Source organism: Mauremys mutica, chromosome 21, assembly GCF_020497125.1.
Source record: "Mauremys mutica isolate MM-2020 ecotype Southern chromosome 21, ASM2049712v1, whole genome shotgun sequence".
Lineage (NCBI taxonomy): Eukaryota > Metazoa > Chordata > Testudines > Geoemydidae > Mauremys > Mauremys mutica.
In genome coordinates this window covers 4398926-4422911 of record NC_059092.1, presented here as the reverse complement: position 1 = coordinate 4422911, position 23986 = coordinate 4398926, and the positions used below count along the sequence as shown (strand labels likewise).

Genomic DNA, 23986 nt, shown 5'->3' with positions numbered 1-23986 from the left:
ACAAAAGCTCATGCTCCGATACGTCTGTTAGTCTATAAGGTGCCACAGGACTCTTTGCTGCTTTTACACAGTTAGAGGGAGGTTTCCAGGCAGAACACCTGACCCACCCGGCACACTGCCACCCCTGCGTCTTCACCGGGAAAGGAGCCGGGGGCGTGCGTTAACTCGAGTTAACTAGTTCAATGTCTAAACGCACCTTGCTTGCCGTGTCCGGGGGCAGGGGTCCAGCCCAAGCGCTGAGGAAAGCGGAGATGGGGGGGTGGGGTGGGGGTAGCATTCGTGCTTTGGGCTCCGACCAGCAGACGGGAGCTGGGGTCAGGGCAGACGGGAGCTTCCCTCTCCAGCCTCTGTTCTCGCAGAATTTTGCTGCCATCTTCCGTGCCAATGCAGCCAAGATGCGCTAGAGCCAGAACCGAGGCGCGTCGAGTTTCGTGCCACTCCTGCCTTTGCCCTGGTGGGTGGGAAAGGTGGCGCCCCCCCATGTCAGATTCGTGCGCCCTTTGGTTCTTGGACTCCTTTCCCCGAGGGGGGTTAGCGACCAAGACCTGGACAGAAATCATCAAAAAAAAAACTGGCTGAAGAGGAACCCCCCCCTTTCCACCCATCATAAGGGGGCCAGGAGGCAGTGGACACAGGGTGGCAGGGGGCAAGAATCATGAGTCTCCTGATTTGAACATTATTGACAACGGCCTTTTTAAAGCTGGTCAGTCACCGGGGTCATCTACAGCCCTTCCCTCCTCCAGACTCGGCGCCGTGGAAATGACCACGAGCCTTTAAGGAAAACTCCCGTGGATTGGAGTTGATAACCTTCCCACAGGGTTTTTCTGAGCCAGCCCAGAAACGTGAGCGGAGAATTCTATCTGTGCCCTGGGACGATTCAGCGAGCCGTGTAGACAGAATCCCAGTCTTGATGAATAGCGGGGTCATGGGTAGGCTTTGCCTCTACTGCGGAATTTTGCAGAGCGTTTTCCATTCGGGCCCGACGGAGCTAGATGCCGCAATGTCAATGCAGGAATCCTTGCCTAGAGATTTGGGTTCAGCAAAGCAGGAGAAGGGAGCCAACCCGGGTCAGTGCTCAGTAGCTGGGTACCCCGTCTTTGCCCGTGGGCCATGGTGTTGTGGGCACACAGGGCTATCTGGATGGGGCCAAGCTCTGGTGGCATAGCCTCTCCAGGCATGTGATCGGGGTTCCTGGGAAGTGTTTTCCAAGCCAAAGACCCCATTTGTTGCCACCCTGTGCATATGCTGCCTGCTAGGTGTTAGCCTGCGGTCCGCATTTCTCTCCCTGTCGCGCCTGTGTATATCAGGCACCCCCACCGGTGAATGAAAGATCACGGCAAAATCACCTCGCACTCCATAAGTTTTTCCCTCCCGCCTACCCCATTGAATTATGCCCTTAACTACCTTGAATTTGAAAGGGAGTTACGTATATATATCAAAAAGCTGCTTTGTGTCCTAAATGAATAAAATATGTTCATGTCCCATCAGCTCCCTGTTTGCTCCCATTATGCACCTTTATAAGAGAAGGAGTTAATCATAAATGGGTTGCCACTGGCTTTTTGCACTTATCGCCTTCCCAAGAGGCAGCCAAAAAGTGGTTCAACTTCCCCAGTTTGCTTGGCTTGGATCTTCCTTTTAGGAACAAAAAAGGAGGAGAGGCCCCTTTGCCTTTTAAGCAAATGTGCAGTGCACAGAAAGGATTGCGGGGGTGTGCATTTTTTTTTTTAACAGAGATGCGGTTAGAATCTCCCTGGGCATAAAAATAATCAACATCCCACTTGCTCTTTGCCTGCGGATGATCAGATATAATTGGCACCCAAACGTTTTTCAGGTGGGACTCGGAAGAAGTCAGGCTTTTTCGACAGTCCTAGGCTGTCATCTGGAGTTGAAATAATGAAAATCAAAGAAAGGAGCATTTGGGAAAGTCCTGGGTCTTTTTTCCCCCACCTTGTTTGCTTGATTTATTTTAAAGTTGATCATTATGTCTCCGGAAAGGCTGTGCTTGGAAAGCTCTTGCAGAAAAGTAATTCTAAGAGTCTAAACTGTGCAAAAAGAAATCGGTGAGGGTTTATTTTTATCCTTTTTTGCAGGCGTGCGAGTTTGTGCTTTAAAAATCAGTTTTCAGGAAAAGGCAAGAACAATGCAGCCTTTTAAAAAATCTGCAGACTTCTGAGAATATGCCCCCCCTCCCCTTGATTGAATACACCGGATTTCTCTTCCTAGCAAAGGGGAAGGTTTTGTTCGTTTGGACAGTCTGTGAATACTGTTCTGAAACTTCTTTCAAGTGAGAACTGAAGCGGGAAATGTTAAGTTCTAAGAGGAGACAATACGTTAGCATCTTTGAACTGAGTCCCTTGCATGCAAATAAGGCTGTGGGGGAATTTTGGTCAACTTTAATTGGAAGGTGGCAACGTGAAGTTAAGGCTACGTAACAAAGTGAATCTAGGGGAGTCGCTCCCACGTTCTGCAATATGGATTCGTGCTGGGTGTGTGTTCTCGGTCTCCCCATTCAACCACGCAAACCTGAACGTTTGGGGCAATGCGGATCTTGTCTTCATCCCCTGTTTCCGGGGATAAAGTGCGGACCCCCCTGCGCGTTAGAGACCGGACCCGTCCACCTGTAAATGCTCAGCCCTGTAGCGTCTCTAGGGAGTCCAGTGACACGGGAGTTACACGAGCTGCCCTTACCCTCCCTGGGTGAGACGGGCCACTCCTGCCTGCACATTCCAGGGCTGTAGACAGACCCGGGGGGACAGCAGCATCTCTGTCACCTTTTCAGGGTCAGTGTCGGTTTCTTTAGGTAGGAAACCAAAAGGCAGAACCTCCCGCATCTGAACCTCCTGAGCTGGAATCACCCCGCCAGCTGCTTTCCTGGGCGGGCGGGGGGTTGCTGCTTTGGGGGGCTGTTCTTTGCTACACCTGGTGCTAGACTGCGACATGGAGCTCGCTGCGGCTCGGCTTCCATTAGCCCGCCCTGCTGCCCCCCGGAGCTCAAACGGACTTTCATCCGTGTCTGGCTTCCCCTCGGAGGGTCTCCCCGAATAATGCCACTGTTCTGGGGGCTGCTCGGTGCCCTACAGGCTAATGCAGCCGCGCGCTGGGAGCCAGGCTCCGTTCCCGCTCCAGAAGGCAACTGCTCTTCCCGCAGCGAAGGCAGCCGCAGTTTCTGTAACAATATAATTCGGATTGATTCTTGCAAGGGGCGCATGGACCCATTTTGAGTGACTTCTGTGGGGTTTTGTGTGTATGTGTTGGGTGGGGGGGTATTTTATTTTTTGCAGATCCTGGCGCAAATCTGAAACTTGCAAGTTAGTTTAAATGTGGAACAGGTTTCCCGGAGCGCGGGGGTCGGGGTAATCGTAGATGCAATTTTTGCAAAGTGAGATTCCAACCCGAACATTATCCCTTTGCCTTTCACTTTCCCCGGTGCTTGAGCCAGCCCTGGGGTTATCAGTATCCTCAAATGAACGGAGGGGGGGGGTGTCCCCAGAAATATGGGCTCAGCCTCTCTCCTAGTCGGAGCTACATTCCTCAGCCCACTAACTGGAAAACAACCCCCCCCCCGCCCCCCAGCTCAGGGCGAGTCTGTGCGCCTGCATAGCCTTTCGCTTAATGTGCGCTTCATTTCATTTAACTTTCTTGTGTTGCTTTTCTTGCCTCCAGACAAGCTGTTCCAGTCAGCTGCCTCGCCCGGTCCCTGCGCACCCCAAAGTTCCGAAAGGATCCGTCCGCTCCGGTTCCAGGGCCTGTCATTTTCACCTCCTGATCCCCCCCGCCCCCGCCCCCGCCAAGGTCTTTCTCCCCCTCTGGGGGGTTGTCAGGCGGGGCCCAGCCAGCCAGGGATGACTTTTCATAGCTCCTGGCAGTGTGCAGACCCGCACTGGAATGAATGGTCAGGCTGCTCATTTCCCACCGCCATAAAAGGTCCTGAACTCAATTAATGGCTAATAATTATACAGCTAACTCCGCTGCAGCCATTATTAGCATGGGGGGGGGGGGAACCAGGCATGTACACATGGGGGGGGGGGGAGACTCACTCCATATGCAGCAATGTTAATTGCGGTAGCCGAGTATCAATATAGGGCGAAAGAAGGTTGCCGCCTTCTGTCTTCATCCACTGGCCCCGCTTTATTTATACTGCGAAGAAAGGAAGGGGACAATTTACACACGATCCATGGCGCGGGCTCCTCATTACGTCCTCCTGGCTCTCCGACTTTGAAGCCAACGTTTTTTTTACTGGGAATCGTTGTTAATCCGAATTAATTAGGAACACTGGAGCGAACTCCCCCTTCGCCCCCGCCCCTCTCCCCACACACCCTTCAGGTTCTGTGCTTCGCCTTCTCGGGGGGGATTCGCTCCCTTGTTCTCCACAGGCAAACAGTGCGGGAAACTAAACGCAACGCCGGCGAGTCCTCCTCTTTTCCACGTGTCTTCAGAGAAACTGACTCTGGGCAGCTGTGATCTGTGTTGAGAAAAATGAGGGGAGGAGGGGGTTTGACTCTGCGGGGTAAAGATCTAAACGGACCTTCCTTTAATAATGGTTATGAACATAACACTAGCTGGGGAGGCGTCAGAGCTTTTGCAGGACAGTAAATTAAATCTGCACGCGGTTCAGTTTAAACCTCCCGTTCTCCCCCCTCCCGACTTAATTAAAGAAACTCCCCTCTTGGTTTACAACCTCCCTGGTGCCCGGTTCGCTGGCTATTAAAAAATGGATCTACATTGTTGTTTCCGACGAATGGAGGCGGGATAAGGTGTCGAGCTCCCTTCGAGAATTAATTTTTGTACGGATGTAGATGTGCTGGGTCCCTCTCCGTCCTGTAACCCCTGCAAATCATCATACTTCACTGAACGTTACAGAATCCGCCTCTGAAATAGGGGGAGAGTTGAGCTAATTTTAAGCAAACGGGGACGTTGAACAGAGCGTTTGGGTATTTTAGAAATTATGTATCTCGATAATAGGGAAAAAAATTCCCACCCCCCATCCCCCCAAATGGTTTTCGTTTGCGGCATAGCGGCTAAATTATTATAATGCCCAGGCCTGTCAGAAAAGAATTGCAAATCTCCTAGCAGGGCTATGTAACAGCCTGTCCCGTTACATCGGGACACTTCGCCCTTTCCATTATAAAACGCTTTAATGGTTTATTACCCGTCAGTTGCTGCTTGGTGTCATTTAGCAAGTCTCCTCCTCGCAACAAAACATTTACATCAAATGGAACAAATAATTTAGCATTTATTTTAAAATTTTCATGCAAGACGGTCGGGATTAATTAAATTTGTGCTGGCATCAGGCAAAAACTAATTACACTGCCAGGATGGCGTTTTAAGACACTTGTGCATCATCCTATTATCCAAAACGTTGTTTTTAAACCCTCTGACGTTTGAGGTTTGAATGATCCCTTTCGCAGCCCCTTGTTTTAACGTTTGCGCTGGTACTCTACTTTGGACCAGCTAACTGTAGATTTGCACAATGGACAGCAACGAATTTGAAAGAATTCTTAACTGTATCAGGCTCCTTTTTTAATGATACTTAATTTTTCGGGGGCCCAACGGAACCACTATTTTTTACCCCCGGAAATTAGTAAACTGCATTGAAATTAGTTTTGGATCAAAATATATTTTAACATTAGCCAGGAAATACTGTGCTTTAGGAAGACACGTGCAGTAAGATATATATTTAGATTATATTAGCCTGATAGAATCGGTATTTTCCCTCCTATTTTATTTCCAATTTTCTCAGTAAAAATGCCTTAAGAATTCTTGTTGGGTTGGGTTTTTTTCTGTGCAGAAGACCAGCAGAATTCCCTCTCCTTCAATAAGGAATGATGTTTCTTAAGCAGCTGTTTAGGAGCGTTTGGGTAAATGATGTTTGTTTGTTTGTTTTTTCCAAAGGCGTATGCAAATGAACAGATCTTTACCCAAAAAAGGAGCTATTACAGTTTATTAGGTAAATAACATGCCTTTAAAAAAAACTAGCACAAGTGTTTACCTGATTCTAAAGACCATTTCATCGGAACAGCTCCTTTTGGAGGCATTTCAGCTTCTCTCCACTTTCACCCCCCACATCCCCCCCCCCTTGCACACGCTTGGTTTATTAACCCCACCATTAAAAAATATAAAGAGATTGGTACAGGCTCAGGGCAAAGAATGGCCAACGTGTTTCCCAGCAGAATCCTTTGGTCAAGGGGAATCACTCCGCGTTCAGAATTGTAAATCTGGCTTTTCTCAGGGCGGGTGCTGCGGCCACATTTCAGTGTTGTTTTAGAACAGGAGCTTGTGCAAATCGGTTTGTGACCAGGAGTGAACCCTTTGAATTAAAATCTCTCTCTCTCTCTCTCTCTCTCACACACACTCACTCACTCACTCTCTCTCTCTGTCTCTGTCTCTTTTTCTTTTTTTTTCCAGGGCAGCAGTAAACATCTGTTATTAAAACAAACACAAACTTTCCCACTGACACAATCTGACAGGCTCAACGCAGCGAAGGGAAAGAGACTAGCCCAGACAGCGACAACCGGGAGCTTTGCGCCGCAGCTCCTCCTTCAGTGACTGGCCCGGTGCTGAGTTCGGGGTTCTGGCTTCCCCCCCTGGCCAATGGCTGGTGACCTCCCAGCCACCCTCACTGGCTGCAAGTGTTTCCAGCCTGCCCTGAACTGCCCCCTTGTGCCTGCAGAGAAACGGGGCTTTGAAGCCGGGATGAAAGATGCTGACATTTCTGGGCATAATCGGGGATGAAAGGGAACTTGCGTGGGTTGCAATGTGGGGGTTGTGTGTGTTGTTTCCTTCGTTTATTGATGGCAGATTAAAAAGGAAAAACCCTCTAGGTAAGCGTGTGACATTCTTAGCCGCTAATCTGCGCCTCGCTGACACTGGAGCAGAGCGGCCCCTTCATGTGCCCAGGGGAGTTTGCGTATTTTTAAAAAAATAATTCTCTGTATAATCCCCCTCCAACCCTGGGCAGGAACAATCAGCATTTGTGCTAAAATCCTCGGGAAGAGAAAGCAGGTGCCCCAGCTCCTGCTCGAGCCACAACATCTCAGCCATTTTAATCTGCTTTACTACTTAAAAAGCACTTGTGCACACCAGCCTGCCAAATGTAAACCCGTGTTTTCCAAGCAGCGGAAAACAACCTGAAAGCCGCCGCTCAGGTGCTGCTGCTGCTGCGGACCGTCCGCTCACAGACAGGGCTGCCCTGCCAGCTTCGTGGCTGAGGGTGAAGATGACCCACCTGGGCTCGCTGTTGTTTTGAACGAGGATCCTGGCACGCAAAGTTTCGCCTGGAGCGTGCAGTACTTTCAAAGCCAAGTTCACAGAAAGCCCAGGACTGGGCAATGAAAACGCCAGCCAGGCGACCCCTACATTGAAACCACTTCGGTATCCACCTCAGAGCCCCGTTAAAATAGACCCCGCGCGCCGGTGTGTGTGTGTAGAGGGGGAATGTGCCCTGGCTGGACGAGAACCCAGAGATGAAGGTGGAAATAGGGGCAGAGGCAGATCCTATAGACTCTTAAAATGGCGATCTCACCAGGACTGGTTTGTGCGTGTGCCCGGCTGACAGACGCACCTCTCCAGCCCCAGATTGTGAGCCTGGGCTCGCTGCAATTTCCCGGTCACGAACCCCGTGCAGAAGGGGCTCTGCACTCTTCTTTCCTGGCCTGTGGTTTGTGTTTTAAAATGTAAAGGCCTGAGCTTTTTCATGGGGCAGGAGAACGATTAAGAGCCTGCCTCAACGTGACCTCCTCCGGGGGGTATCGCCTGAAAACAGCTGCAGGAATGCACCCAGCATGCGTCTGGGGATCCTGGCGAGCTACCGTCAAATCCCCCAGGGGTAGGCAGGGATTCCCCGTGCCTTGCTCAGCCGTATTGTCTGCGTCCTCCGAAATCATTGTCAGGGGGCTCCGGGGCTAGCTGGAGGAGGTGCTGTGGGGCTAAACACAGGGTTATGGGGCTCCACTCGCCAGGCCAGGCGTTCCCAAGGGACTCCCTTCCCCAGCCCAAGCAAGTAGACCCGCAAGGAATAGGGACCATCCCTCCACTTATCCCTGCAAGCGATACGTATTCAAACAGGTGCAAAAGGGGATCATACGGATTTCTTTGTAAAATCAAATACCCGGCTAGTAGGTCGCAAATCTGCTCCGGCCAGCGACGTCGGGCTTTTGACAAGGAGCCGCAGAATCGGTACTTGAGGATGGCTAGAGGTTTCATCTTGGGTGTTTGGGATTTGCTGAGCACCAGCATTTGGTCTTCGGTCCCATTTCTTCCCCCTGGGAGGTCAAGTCTGAAATATAGCAAAACACCCTTTGCGCTGTGCGGGCGTATAAACCAGGGATGTGTGGGGCTGGGGAAAAGGTGTGTAATAGCATACACCACCAGGATGTTAGCCGGCTGTCTTCCCGGCGCATCGAATCGAACCACATTCATTAGAACCTAGCAGGAGCGCAGTGTAAACGGAGCTCACTCCTCGATTTGTTTGGATTTTTTTAAAGAACAAGACAATCAAAAGATGTGTTTGATCTAAAACAAATTTTGTAAAAGGGGACCCTGGGAAAAACAGCGGGGATTCTGGTTCAGTTATAGGTACTCCCCTCTGTCCGAATCAAGAAAGCACACTTCCAATAATTTCAAAAGTGTGTGTGTGTGTGTGTGAGAGAGAGAGAGAGAGAATGAGAGAGAGAAATAAATACAGTTTGAGATTGGTTCTTGGCTTTTTAGTTCCCTCCCCCCCGAATAATCGAGGGTAAATCCGATGTCAGTTTGGTACCTGTTTTTTGCAAGGGGGGTGGCGGGGAGACGGAGGGAAAACTGCCCCCCCCCCACATGGTATGTTTCCTTCTTTGTAAATTATTGTAGGTCGGATGGGAGGGGGAGGACGAAGGGATGGGGAACCGAAGAGAAATCCGTTCGCTCTTCGTTGCAACATTTAAATTGTGCACATATTAACAACGCTGATGTAGTCAATACAAGACGGGAAAATCATTTCAAAGTAAAACTAAAGGCTGCTCCCAATCTCTCTGCCTCGCCTTAGTTGGGAGCTCCTTTGCTTTTTGCATTTCATGTCCTCTGTTTAACTTGTAATGAATAAATACAATTTTTCCTTTAAAAAATAGATCAGAGAGTCCATCTTGTCACCGACACTGTCTAGGAATCTGTAACGAGAAAGTCCTGGAACACAACTGGTTCCTGGGCTAGTCGGGCGCAGCATTTAGTGCAACGCTGCTGCTGCATTATTTCTGGAAGGGAATATACACATGTATGTAATCAGGATGCTGGATATCTGGCAATCGAAAGAGGCTTATGATTACGAAGAGTTGTATAAGAGAGATGTCTCTGCACAGCCAGGGAACAGTACTTTCAATTATACCTTTGTGTAATCCGTATTAATAGCCGTTTTTCACACGTTCGCCTGCTGTACAGGGGAAAAGGGGCAGCTGTGCCGGGGTGTGTGTGTGTTGTGGGTATATAAAAATCCCCGAGATTCCGCCATGCTCTCTTAACGGGTGAAGGTGATTTCTGACCACCTGGTATAGTTCAAGCTCTTCATACGCACCTGAGTGCACCTTCACTCAGCCAAAGAGCTGGATTCTAGCACTAGAGTTAAACAGATGATCTAGCAGAAGCACTGTCTGCAGTTCATTGCTTCCTAGATATAACGCGATGGAGTTCTAATATATGTATATGTCTTACGCGAGAAATGCTATTCTTGCTAATAGTTAATGCAAGATACACCCTTGTACATTCGGACTCCAGCAAAGAATTATTTGCATGCAGAATTCTTTTTTGTAAAAAAGCAAACTCGTGTGCAATTAGCAATAGCATGCTTTTAGATACTTAACTTCAAACCAATCTGCTGTTTGTACTCGAACCCTGACTCATATTAATATAGTCTTCTAGCCCCGTTGTCATTTGTTAAATCGATTTTTTTAAATGCCATTTGGGGAAAAAAACCAAGGTTTTGTCTTCATGTCTGTTCTGCAAAAACCGTGAATGGACAATAATGTCGAAAAGAAAAGAACTAAGAACATTTAGTTTAACCCGAACCTGGGTCTTCCATTAACCACCTCATTTTAGGGGTGTGGAAGATACCTACGGTCTTTGTAGGAAATATTTCAACTGATTTGAAACGTCAGCTCTGCTGTTTCAACATTTTAAGCTACAAACAATTTGAGTTTCCAACCTGCGGGTCCGCACAATGAAGTGAAACGACGCTCTGAATATTAATACATTGTCAAGAAAGAAATCTGCAATCCGCATTTCAGCACTTTTCGCGACACGTGGTTGGAAGTTTCACTATCCGTATATTTAAAAATTGGGCTCCTTCCCCTCCCCACCTATTACTAAATAAGTAGCATTTAAAAGGGCCCTGCTTCCATCTGCAATTAAAGAGCGCAGTGAGGAAGGGAAACCCAGTAATTAGCAAAAATAATTCCCCCCCCCTCCACCTGCAGTGCAAAAGTTCAGCTGGCAGAATGGCTTCCAGGAGAGAGCCCAGCCACCCATCTAACTTTCCCTTTGTTTTTGGAATGCCCTGGAGTGAGAGGCCTCTGCTCGCCGAGCCCCCAATATGTTTCTGCGCCTTCGCTGCAAATCGGATCGGAGTACTTTCTCCCCAGCCCGCTTCTGTTACTGAATGTTTATGAAGTCGCTCTCCCTCCATATTAATCTCATTAAATCCTACCTTTCAACCTTCTTCCGTGACCATCTGACCTGGCCACTTGAATTAAAATAGTGCTTTCTCCGCAGTCAAAGACAGCACATCCATCACCCAGCTATTTACACTTCGCTCCTTTCTTCAAAGAGGGTCTGTCTGATCTGTCTGTGCCTCCACTTCCGGGGATCACGGACAACTCCAATGTCTAGCAGTATTTTTAATATTCCCAAGGAGGCGATCGCTATTATTATCTGGCATCCAGAAAATGATTCTGCTTTGGTACCTAAAATGCAAAAGCATGAGACTCATCTTTGCTCTCTCCAAACCAGGGTCTTTACTACTCCTCAGAGCCCCTTCAGTGGATAAGGCAGGGCATCTCTCCCATCCAGGAAGGGACAGCCTCAGAACTGGATGGCCCAGTCCAGATAGGAGGTCGAGTTAGATTTGGGGTGGGGGGTGGGAGAAACGTATAGAAATGATATGGGATCCTTCTGAATCCAAACTCAGGTACCTGCCAGAGCTTAGAATCAAAGGCACAAATGAAGACTGGACCATATGTTTCTCTTTAACCCAGCATCCTAATTCTCAGTCTCTTTTTAAAACACCGGCGAGCTATTTTTTTAACCTTTTAACATATTATTTTGTCTTAATTGTTGGGGGGGGGGGGAAGTGCAGAAACACACACGCCAAATCGTAGACTAAGTGTGACTGCATCTTGTGCTACCTGCAGCCGCTTCTTGGCTAATAACCCAAACAGAATTCCAGCTCCCCTACTAGCAAGATCAAGGTTACATATATATATTTAGCATTATTGGCCATATGCAAATGTGCACAGCATAATAAAGAAAGGACCCTGACAGCAAAAGTGCCACACACACCCCAAGACTGAAAAAGTGTAAAACCGGTGTTTGAATATTTGAATTAAAAATTAACACACACAATGTTCAGCAGACATTCTCGTTACGGCATTCAAAGAAAGGAATATCCGTGTGAAAACCATTGCATGATCGCATGGAGCAAATCGCAGATAATGTTTTTAAATAGCCACGCAAACCTCCGAATTCAAAGCATAACCCACCCAAAAAAAACCTGTCTGTCAAAGGAAAAGTTACAGTAAATTAAAAAAAAAAGTGAATTAAAAAAGAACCCAAACAAGCCTGTTTAAAATATTCGCAATTACAGAACGACACCTCCGTGCTACAACATTGCTATTAAATAATAGTAATAATTAATAATAAATAATCACCTCTTTATAGGATGGTACCTTGATCCTTAAATATTGTCCAGTGTGTAAGGTCAGTGTGCGAAGGGTTAGGCTGAGAGTGGGTTGATTTTTCTTAAAGGGGCAGATCAGGGAACGGCTGTGATGGTGCTGGGGGGGGGGGGGCGAGATAAGTGATCTGAAGAAGAGGATAGGACCGAAAAAAAACCCCTGATGGTGATGAATACATTGGAAAGTTTTTTTGGCCCTGGCGAGGGTGTCAGATTGAATGCTCTGTGCGCATGTGCGAAGGTGTCCAAACTGACAATGCTCGGGAGATGAAGATAGTGTGTAGCTGCTTCTGGGCTCAAGGAGGAGGAGAAGAATCCACAAGCCGACAAGATGAGATCCAAGGCGAGGGCGAGAAAACTACCCAAAAGTAGGTCCTTTCTTCCCCTTCTTCCGCTTCCAGGGTCCCCTCCCGGGTCCCGCCGGATCTGTGCCGCCGGAGGGCTGGGCGGTGGGTGCCGCGGCGGGGCGGGAGCCCCCTTTTCGTGCCCGTTCTCAGTCCTGGAGCGGAATAGATGCGAGAGCCCTGCTGTCCACCCCTTTTTTGTGTGTGTGCGAGCGGCTCAGCGCGGAGGCGCACTGGGCTCAGCAGAGCGGCGGTGGCAGTTTCTTGCGGGCTGGGGGTCTCTCGTGCACCCCACAAGCGCCTTGGTGGGGTTCACCCCGGAGGAGCTGGAGGAGAGCGGAGACGGCCAATAAAGGGGGGGGGGAGAGAAGCGAAAGTTAGCTGCAAAGTTGACGAAAGGGGATAGCAACTTTTTTTTTTTTTTGAGTCGTTCCAAGTCTTGTGAAATAATATTCCTGGCTTTTGAAATAGTGGGCGCTAGAGATCTGCGTTTGGCACTAGCCTTCAGGATCCAGAGAGACTTAACGTTTGAGAGAGAGAGAGAGAGAGAGAGAGAAACCCCACTAGTCTAAGGGACAATTATTGAGGAGAGAGAGAGAGAGAAGGGAAGAGAATTTGTATCAAAATGGATCCTTTCTCACTAGGGTTTGGATTCGCAGATTCCTACGCTGAAACTGAAAGATTTAGACTCTCTCAGCTGGAGGGGAGGGGGGGGGTTAAGAAAGTATGGGGGGCACGACAAGGGGGGTGTCTCTCTATAGGTTGTGATTTTGGAATGTCAACTTCTAAGTTTTGCGGCAGATTTTTCCCCAGCGCCTGGACTGGTTCTTCCTTCCTTCCTTTTTTTTTTTTTTTTTTTTGAAAAGCTGAATTTTCACACGAGGAGTTGGGTTGCTGTAGGAAAAAGGGTGGTTTTATTCCTACCCCCACCGCTTCCACCTCCTTTGTAGAGCCCAGCTTGAAATACCTGCTGTGTTTCCTAGCTGGGTCGATATTAAGGTTTTGGTGCACTAGGGAATTTAGGTGCCTATTGAATCTGTCAAAAGCTGCGCTTTTTTATTTTGTATATAATTTTTTTTAGTTTCTGTTTCATTCTGGCTTTGTGCAAAATATCTGGAGACTGTAAGTTCCAACTCATTCTCTGTACTACTTACATTTGTATTTGGATACGTTTACAATAGTGATGTCTAGTTTGTTTAAACGGGGGGCACTTTCACACTGAGTCTTTCAGGACTTATTAATACTTGGACGTTACAAGAATATGTGGGATCCGAGAGCTGCCCCCTTGCATGTAAATACATTTTTAACATGGGTCATGGCAGTGCCGAGGTGAGAGCTGTTCCAGGTAAGGAGAGTGAAGTTTGTATCTCAATGCTGGGGAAGAGGAATTAGATTCTTAAATGACCATGCGATAGGAAGGGGAAGAAAAGTAACTTGTATTTTAGATTTATTTTATTTTGTAGTTTAAACTTTTAATTTTCCAAAGGGGCAGGTAGGTGAAAGAGACACACAAACCCCTTACTATTTCCAGGGTTTATTTTGTAATTCAGGTGTATTATTATGTAGCATCTTTACTCTTTTTTTTTTCACGGCCAGGGGATATTTTTTTCCATGGTTTACCGAATCCAAGTCCTACCTCCACCCAGACAGTGGCTTTTCCCCTTCTTTCGGTTGGAATTGCTCTTCCAAAATTTCAACACTACTGTCCGAAATAAGAGTACGACTCTCCATAGGGGCTTAATAATAAAGCAAATTGCATTTGTCCCGTAGTTTGCTTCCCTTTGAATCATTGCGAAGTGGAGTGAGAGTTTTTACCGCAGTCGCTGAAAACTGACACTTCTAAACACTTTTATTTTTAAAAGGACAAACTCTCACCCGCAGCGCCAGCGCAAGGCCCGGTAACTTACCTCTGAAGTTGTCGTTTTTCAGTATGTTCCATTAGGACACCCAACCGGCCCACCTACCTGTGTGCATATGTGTAATACACACACACACCTTTCTCGCACTCAGAAATGTGGCTATGCACACACAAAGGCGTGCGTCTTGCAATGTACATGGGCAACTTTGAGTGCATTATTAGGGAAGCTGTCTTGCAATTAATACTGTGATTTTCCACCTATGGATTACAGCCCCGCATTAAAAAAAAATACCCCCTAAAATACCGAAGCTTATTTCTTGCCTTTTATTTAAGGAGCTGGACATTTTTGAACGGGCTTTCTTTTTGTCCTTGACGAAGAAGCGAGGCTGAGGAGAACGGAGTCGTTATTTGGTAGTTTAGCAGCTCTCACGGGAGTGTGTGTGATGCAGATGTGAACACCTCGCATCTAATTCTACACACCCAGTTATACAGAAGGCCCCCACCTTGGTTTGACTAGAATTGTGTGTCTGCAGCAGCTATCCTGCTGCTCCCACCCTCGAGGCGCCCATGGTGGGAGTTCGGGAAGGGAGTTTCTGCCGCTGAAGCGCGAATGGGTTTTCAGAGCCGGGCAGTCTGAAGCGCTCGCTGGGACTTCTCTGCCTGGAGCAAGACACTTCGCTTCTGCACTAGGAGCTGCTGCTCAAACACGGCTCTTTTGCACGAGCACTAATGCGAACTGGAAGTGTCTATTCGGAAGGCCGAGCTCTGATTAAAATCAGGTGTTTCACACAATACACGGCCCGGCGGTTTATGGGGTTTCAGCCGAGGATTTTAGGGATCACAGTTCAAAACAGTAGCCCAAAGCTACGGTTTCCATCTCCCAGGAGGATTTATTTGCAAAACAGATTATGCACCTACAGGACATTGTGTATCGAATACAGTCGGCTATTGATGTTCCCACACGTCACACAAAGCTCCAGCACACACCTTCCCCAGCACACCTCTGGATCCGCACTCGTTAAGCCTCGATCCGATTAATGTGTGTTTGTAGTTATTAATACGCCCATATATCCTGTGGTAAAGCGATACACAAATCTTCTGCGGACTTGGTATGCAGGCTAGTGGTGTACAGTATATTAAACACACAATCGGTTGTAGAATTTCATTTCATTGGACAATATTTTAAGCAGATGTGAAGCTCTCCTGGGAGTTTGACTCTATTACCTGATTTCGAAAGGGGCTGGAGGAGTGGGGGCAGGTTAGAGAGAAACTCTTTGTAATTTTACTCTGGCTCACAAGGCGAAAGGCAAATCTCAAAAGCTAAAGCAGTCCTTAGCTAGAGATGCAAATTGTTTGGGATCACTTCAGACTATAATTTATCTGTTGGGACAGGAGCCTTTCGGCTGTAATAGCTGTAAATCAAAAGATTAGGCTTTATAATAAGGTGAGTAAGGGCCAAACTGCGGAATTCTACAGCCAGAGAAATGAAACATACTGACTTACGGTGTAATATTAATCTTTGCGTATTATAATATATAAATATATATATTATGTGTGTGTGTGTGTGTACACACAGTGTCTGCGTATATGCACAGACACAAGTGCATATGCTAAGCGCCTTCAGAATCAGCCGCTTGCAATGCTTTCTGTATTTTGCAAACTATTTTCAATTAATGTTGCTTGATTATGGTTTTTAATTAAGATATCTTCTGTTCTAAAGCCCTCTGGTACTCCGCGATCTGTTAACCCTGAAGGAAATTTCAGCTAGATCATCGGCTATAAAAAAAACAACAGTGTCGAACGTGCCTCTTGTTTTTCCAATATGTGCGGGCGTGTGTGTGTGTGTGTGTGTGTGTGTATTAGTGTATCTATCTATCTATGCGTGTGTGCATCATATTTTAATAGACGTAATAATTTAAAAAGAAAACCAACAGTAAACAATAAGGGAGACCCTTTCCCTAGGACTGAGAATCTCTCTTCCATAAATGAAAATGTGATGGGACGGGACATCAGCTATTCAGATGTTAACACATTTAAATCCGATTGTAACGCACCCGATTTCGACTCGCTCCATTTCGAGATCATTAGATTACTTTTGGAGGGTTCCCACTGGTTTGATTTTTTTTTAAAGGCCCTATTCTAAATAAACATCCATGTTGGAAAACGATGGCCAACCCTTTTGCGTTCACATTTGCTTTTCATTATTAGGAACATGACAAAGTTAAAGTCTGAGGTTTGAGTGTTAGGCGAGGATGTAATAGTCTTCAGAGCTGAGCTGTGCTGAAGTATTTCTTAAAGAGAACTGGTTGCGAGTCCAAACTCCCCCTTGCTAGTTCCAGTCAAAGGTTTTATAGTGTTTCTTATTACGTATTATGGGGCTTCAAACCTCGCTCTTTAAGAGGACAGATTTGGCTTTGCCTTTTATTATTTTTTAATTGACTATAAAAATGCGCCAATGATGCTACTACCATGGGACAGAGAGAAAGAAATGAACTAAAATGCTGAAAAAACCAAGCAACTCCAAGTATCCTCCTCACTGCTTTTTAACCGAAGGTTCTAATATCGCAGCGACAAAACCAAAACAAAACCCCAAAGCGATGGTGGTTCATCTTCATGTCTTAAAAGTGACCTGAAGCCTGCAACCTCCCTGGCCCGGTCTGGGCAGATCAGATTCCCAGGCCTAGCAACGCAAAAACCCTACTGTTGCAAGAGACGGTGCTGCTGTTTCTCCTCCTTGGGTCCTAGCCCGGCTTGCCTGCGCTATCTGACAGAGGGGTTTTGTGGAGGCAGTTTTAGGAAAAATGTTTGCGGTGCATGGCTTTGGTTAAGAAGTCTGGGCCTCCCTCCCTCTTGGTTTGGGTCTGGCTCTTTGTGCGTGCCCGCTCCGAGTCCCTGCCTTACACTAATCTCACTCTTCAATCTCGGAGCACTTTCAGTGCTCGCTTCCCAACCAGCTGCCATAGCAATGGGGTCAGGGAGCAGGCAGCCGGGGGGACAGTGGGGGGTAGACGTGGGTGGACTTTATTCAGCAGAAGCGCCTAGGTGGTGAGGGACGTGCCTGGAGGTGCGCGCGCGCGCGCGTGTACAAATGCACGCGTGTGCACATTATCCCCACGCGTGTTGTACTTCTCCGGAGAGCTAGATCCCGCCTCCAGCTCTTCTGATGGGGCACGGGAGGCGAAAGGCCAACACTCCTCGTGCTGTCTCTCTCTCTCTCTCTCTTAAGGGTTTTATTTCAAAAGCAAGCAGTGCCCTATGTTGTTGGAGTAATGAAGGCCGATCTGAACAGGGCATACCCAGGGAGGCTGTTTTGATATATATTTATATATTCACCCCCCACTCGCCCGCTTTCTCCTATATGCAAATACAGCGATTTCCAGTTCACTAGGTGGCCATCTCACTTCTCTCCCGTCACCCTCCCAAGTACCCTAGCGAACCCGCGTCCCAGGCTGGGAGTTGCACAGAAAAAATGCATCTTTATTTCCTCTTCCTGCCAAGTCCCTCTCCTCCCCCCGCCGCCCAGTGTTTCAAAGCAAACCAGGAGCGTGTCTCTGCCGCGTGGACGTGGGGCGGCGTGTCCGCGTGGGGAGAAAGTCGGGGATTAAAAACACGTTCACACGGGCTGTTGGGCTCAGGCCGGTCGCAGATGTAAACAGGTCCGGACAAGACGCCAACACTATAAATTAAACAATTTGTTGTCACCTCGATTAGGGGCTTGCACGTGAGGCGGCGCGGCCAGCTGCGGGGAAGCCGGGTCCCCACCGCCCGGGTCCCCTGGAGACTGGCGCGCGGGACGATCCACAAGTGGGGCCGGGCCCGAGGGGAACGAACCCCCCCGCCCCCGCGAGCGCCGCGCCCCCGGGGCAGCGGGCAGCTCGCGCCATCATTGCTGGTGGGTTTTGGGGAGGGGGAATGTAAACCCGACAGGAAGGGAAGCAAACCGGAGCGAGCCCGGAGTCCCCCCCCCAGCTAGAAAGTGTCTCTCCTCGTTTTCTTAGCTCGCTCCGGGCATGGTCGTTGCATAAAGGGCTTCTTGTGTCCCCACTTTGCTGAGGCTCTTCGGCATGTAAATACAAACAGGTGTAGCCACTCCGGAGGAAGAAAACGCCGGGTAGGCGAAACACCTTTCTCCCTGCTGCCGGAAGCGTGCAGCGTGACCTGCCTCCCTCCCCCAGCTCCCAGGTATGGAAAGCAGCTGCCTCCCCACGGCTCCTGGGCACCCAGGGCACGGCACGGCCAGTCCCGGGCTGGCTCTGGCCGGCTTCTGCAAACGCCTCGTCCGTTGCTAGGCTCCCTCCCAAGCCCCCGGTGCAGATCCGGCGCTGGAGAGGGGCGAAAAGCGAGCCCAGTTCTTTGCTCTCAGTGACAGCTCAGAGCAGTCCTGGTAATGAATAGAGCCACCCAGCTCTCTCCGCCTGGCTTGGTCCAGCTGGGAAGGAACCCGATGCTGTGTTGGTGCAGGGTGCTAAATGACAGGGGTGGGGGGTTAACATGTGCCACTGGGCGGTGGAACTAAACCCACTCGTGGTTTTTTTGTTTGGTCCCCAGCAGTGGGGGAAACCTCGCCAATAGTTTCTCTGTGCTGTTCCTCCGCTGGCGGCTGCTCCCCAGTTTTATTCAATTAGGCAATTAGGAGCCCTTGGGGGGGGGGTTCTGCTCTGGTAATTAAGGTGATGGATAATTAGCGTTTCAACAAAAATTACCCAGGATTTAAAATCTTTTTGATGAATTTAGGTGGTTGGGGTTTTTAAAATCCCAAGCAGCGTTAAATAAAATTGATCAGGATTTTTGTTTTAATCCCGTTTGCTAGATACCTGTGGAAGCTGCAAAGGGAACAAATACACCCAACTGGCCTTCTCTCTGCGGGCCCAGAAAGAAACTTTGCCAAGTAACTAAAGCCTCGATTATTTGACCTGGGAGTTTTTTTATGTTGCTGAACTTGTCCATAGACTAACAAGATTTAAGGTGGCAAAGTATTTTTCTGGAGCTGAAAAAGACATTGCAGATAAAGATTGTATAACAACATACCTGGAGCATGGAGCTCAGTAAACCATTCTATGTAGTTTGTGTGTAGAACATGTATTATGCACACATCCCTACAATCTGTATACATTATCGGGTTTGTGTGACTATATGGGTATAATGCACATATATGAAACACACACACACACACACACACACACACACACACACACACACAGTAACACATTATGTCCTGTATCACCTGTGTGTGTATGGGGGGGGGGTAAAAACAGAACACGTGATATAACATGTCTTATGCTTATATCTATATAGGCAATGTTAGTGTACACGGATGTGTACATCATGTATACATGTGTATTATTGTACACATGTGCTATGCACACGTCACTACCTATGTGTATCCTACCTGCAAAAACATGACCACTCTGTTTTTAAAATCTACACCTTTTTTTAAAAACAAAACAAAACAAAAAAACTTCCCTGTGTCTAGGTTTTGTGTTGAACCTGTAGTGTAAAACTCCAAGCAAACCTACAAAGGGAAAGTGGGGCCATTTAATAGGCTATAAAAAGAACCAAGAAATAATACAATTGCAACTAGAGGTTTCTGTGGACAAACGTCCGATGGAACAGCCTCCGTTAGGATGCAGGGATGAACAAAAAGTCACTCATTTTTTCCTCTTATGTGTTTTCCTCCCCCGAGCAGGAATAATGATGATAAAAAATATAATGGAGAAAAAAATTCTTGAAAACAAATACGTTTTCAAAGCATTAAACTGGAGCAAACCAGGCATACCTGAAATACGTCAACTCTCCAGTCACTCCTGGGCAAAATGCAGGGCAGAAGCTAGGCTTTCACAGCACAGAAGCAGTGTAATTCATAGCTGTCGCTCACTGTAATAATATCCCAGCTCTTTAGCCGGACGTAACCATTCCGTGACTGGTGATAAAGGAATGCTCTAGCTTGCCTGCTGCATAGAGGTTACACCTGCCTGCATGGGCTGCACTGCTGGCTGCATAAATAGGCTCAATTGTTAAGTGAAATACCTTAAGCATATGACAAGGGAATCTTCTGTTTGAGAGGGAAATATCCCTCTATGACATGGCTCTGTAATGTTTGCAAAGCACTCTGAGATCCTCAGAAGTAAAGACCCTATTGAGCAAAAAGCATTATTATTGTTATTATGACTATTATTATTATGGCTTACATATTTTATAAAAGCCGTGTAATGCTTAATATAGTGCTTTAAATCCAAAGGCCTCAAGAAGTTTGCAAACATTAAGGAGTTTAAGCCTCAGCAGCCTGCCTATGACATGGGGATTGTAATTATTAATTTCATTTTACAGGAGGGGAAACTGAGGCAGAAAGAGGTGAAATGACTTGTCCAAGGTTTCTCTCACACAGTTGGTGGCTGAGCCAGGAAGGGAATTGAAATCTCTCCAGGCCCAGTTCTGTGCTTTAACCACAAGACTTTCCTTTTGATTATTATTCAGTGTTACTATTCTATTTTTCCAACCATGGTGAACTTCTGATAAATGAAATTCTTCTGCAGAAAAATGAAGTAACTTCACTATAAGATTCCCCTATTGTGCGTGGGCAACAACAAATGACAAAATCTAGAGGCCAGGGGAAGCCTGTGGGCTGAAGGCCTTCACTTCTGCAAAATGAAGCTGTTCCATCTTTCCATCCTTGAAATATGTATCTGCTTTCATAAAATATTTTTGTGACCAGCAAATCAGAATCCAAATGCATATTTACAACTGTCAGAACCTCTAATGAACAATAGGTTTTCTCCTTTGAATTTCCAAAAAACATATTTAAATTATATAATCTATTATTGGTGAGTAACCAGCACATCAGTGTAATTTTTTTCACCTACAGTTAAGAAGAATAAAGCCATCTGAAGGGTATGGACTAACAAAATTGTTCCTTGACTCTGGGCAATTAGCAACCCCTATACATGTCTATTCCCGTAAACATGGCAGTGCTTCACAGAATCGTTTAATCTTTAATGTGTGCTCTCCTGGAAGAATTGCATGATCAGATAGGTCTCTTCCATCTTTACCTGTGATCTCATCATCTCTTGTCTGAAACTGTTGAATTGCCATGGTGCACTTTCATGGGCTTTTTAGTGTTGTTTGTGTTATGGTAGTGCTGAGCAGCCAGGGTCCTGTTGGGCTAGGCAGTGTTCAAATGTATCGTAGAGACAATTCCTGCTCTGAAAAGCTTTTTTGCGGCTCTTCCTTCACTGGGTGATGTGGCCCTCTTCACTGATAAAAATGACATGTAAATTTCCCCTTCAAAATGAGCATCCTTCTCCATGGCTTTGCATTCAGAGTCATGTGACCCAAAACAGGCTGATCACCATCTTTGTGATCAGGAGGAAATTTCCCACAATAAGGTGCATTATGTGGGTTTAACATTGTTATTAATTAGGGGCAGATTTGGGTCCCTTGGCTCATGTTGATTAGTACCTTTTTCAGCAAGGAGTTCTCCTGGAGTAAAGTGTGTCTCCGTTTGAGAAAGGGGATCAGAATGTCATCTGGTAAGTTTAGATACCACTTGACGTTTTCATGGTGCTGTTCAAAACATTCGTCATTGGGAAGGAAACTGGACTAGGTGGAAGCCTCTGTTTGTTCGCACGGGCTACCCTTGCAGGCTGCCATGACAATGTGCCTCAATGTGGCCTCTGAGGGTGAGCTGGCCATATAGTCTCTTTGTCCGCTGAACCCATGATCTCTCTGTTGAGCTGCCAATAAAGCCAATGGGTCGTGATGACAATTCTCTTGTGGACCTGTTATCAATTAGAAACTGGACTGAGATGGCCAAAGCACTTCTGATAACCGCTCTTCTGTGGCTTATGGGATGGTAACTTTTTGGTTTCTCTTGGCCCGGTATGCGGAAAGACTCTGTGTTCCACCAGCCACCCAGTTTCTGTATTATTACAAGGAAGAAGCAGGAAGGATGGATATCGACTCTCTAAAGAGAAGTGTATGTACAGCTACTATATGTAAAATGTCAGACCAAAATAAGCTGGAGGGTGATGTGTTTTCCTCCTGACTGATTTAAATATTTCAGGTGTTCTGCTTTTTAACGTATTATTATGGTGGGGCGGGGGGGTTGTCTGTCAAGTTTTTCACCAAGACACAATGCCCTGGCATCAGATATTAGGGACAATTTAGCCATCATTACTAGATAACACAACTAGCCCATTTGAGGTATCTATTTGCTTAATAATTAACGTTCTGTACCAAAAAAGGGAGTGCGGTGGGAGAAGTCAGACTCCAGTGAATGCTCTGCTTATTTTATATCCACTATAACTATTTCTGTCCATGAAAATTGGCTTAATTATATCAATGGAATGTTTTTTTTTCAATTCTGCATGCAATTAGTCCATCTTGCTGGCTGCAATTTATTTTAATAAAAAAATAAACCAGTGGTGTGTTCAGTTCCTCAGCCCCTAGGGACAAATGCGATTGGTGTGTTTAATTTCATTAACTACAATGCGGCCTACTGGAAAAATGTATAAAATCAGCTTTATACAGCTTAAACACTGGCATTTGAAACAAATCATTATTGCATTAGCTGTCACACTGGTAATTCTAGAATCCAGGACAAAAATATTATAGCTGTTTTCATAACCCTTTGCAAGTATACTGTTAAAATAATTTGTAATCATTTTTTAAACCTGGCCTGGTGCTTTTAGTGAGAATATTTTATCACCCCCAAAGAAGGCTGGCTATTCATTATCACATGCACATTTTATGAACTGATTCCTATGTTGTTTCCAGTTGAGAAAATCTGTTTCTCTTTCTAAAGATCCCAAAACTGAAGATGGCTTTTAGCACGCAAATGTGATTCTTCCTGTGTGTGTGGTTCTTTTTTTAACTGAATGTATGTAACTGCAGGATTGCAATTCCAGCTTTTGGGAGTGAGGGGATGGGGTATATTTCCCCAACAACATAAGTCAGAAGGTGAAGCAAGTTAAGCTATTGTTCCAAATGCCCCTTCCTGATGATGTGCTATGCAGTATGCATTGCTGCATTGAACATGGTACTGGCATGTAGTTTAATGAAATATTTTTCTTGGGAATCCATGAAGATGTATTTTTTGGGCCTAATCTTCCTTATCTTAACTGCTATGGTGTTCCCTGGGCTTCAGTGGAACTTCTAATGTACGTAGGACAGTCAGGATTTGGAACTTCATGTCTTGTTTGCTGAATTTTCCACACCTAATTTATCTGGTCTTGGTATTTTTCAGATACAGTTATTTAGCCACAACACTATCCTCCCCCTTATTTAATATCTGTGCATATTTTATTTGAACACAGCTTAAGCTTCCATGGTGTCGTCGTCATGTGCTTGTGAATAACACTCCGTTTTAATGCTGTGTTTAGTACGAATTTGGCATGTGCTTTTCACTGAAGTTGAACTGATAAACATCTTATGATGAAAAAGGAAAGTGGGGCTAATCCATCAGCCCCGTGTATCAGCATTGATGAAGCTGATTTAAACTAGATGAGAATCTGGCCCATGAGACTGTGTATAAAATATAGAAATATTGGAGTATGGATGGTTTCAGGGAATTTTCTGTTAGCATCGGGAAATCAATATACCAATAGAGAAATGTCCTTTTTTATTTATAGAATGATCAGTCATATGATCTCAGCAGGATTTACATGGATCCCTAGTCTCTGGAGTTGCCTTAGCTTCCTTTTAAAGGCAAGAAACAAAGTAATGGTGTACAGAGGAAGTGACATCTTGGACACAATTCAGCTGTTCTCTTGGACTCACCATTTTCTCTCCTCCTGCTGCCTTAAAATAGTTACACATCTTCTTTTCCTTATCACTTAAACTGTGTGTGTTTCTAATAGACACAAATATGTG

At 46.5% G+C, this 23986-nt stretch overlaps 1 protein-coding gene and 1 long non-coding RNA gene across 5 annotated transcripts in view; one reads left to right on the top strand and one right to left on the bottom strand.

Moving 5' to 3' along the window:
• The window catches only part of PRDM16 (PR/SET domain 16), a 440301-nt gene that overhangs the window by 10604 nt on the left and 405711 nt on the right, over positions 1–23986 (top strand). The window contains exon 1 of one of the 3 annotated variants that reach the window (XM_044996542.1): positions 12139–12285. The exons of 1 other annotated variant lie outside the window; for it this stretch is intronic. In XM_044996542.1, the coding sequence (XP_044852477.1) occupies positions 12249–12285 (37 nt within the window). In that variant the 5' untranslated portion in view covers positions 12139–12248. Of the gene's footprint in view, positions 1–12138; positions 12286–18235; positions 18302–23986 lie in introns of those variants that run through there. One more of the 3 variants, XM_044996544.1, reaches the window with a different exon arrangement.
• Positions 1885–12752, bottom strand: LOC123354444. Of its 2 annotated transcripts, none has more exons than XR_006574755.1 (4): positions 11892–12752; positions 10673–10928; positions 8108–8606; positions 1885–4462 (listed from the first exon to the last, which is right to left on the bottom strand). It is a non-coding gene; the product is annotated as an uncharacterized LOC123354444 (long non-coding RNA). The 2 variants fall into 2 exon arrangements; XR_006574756.1 differs by having other exon boundaries at positions 8108–8275; positions 11892–12748.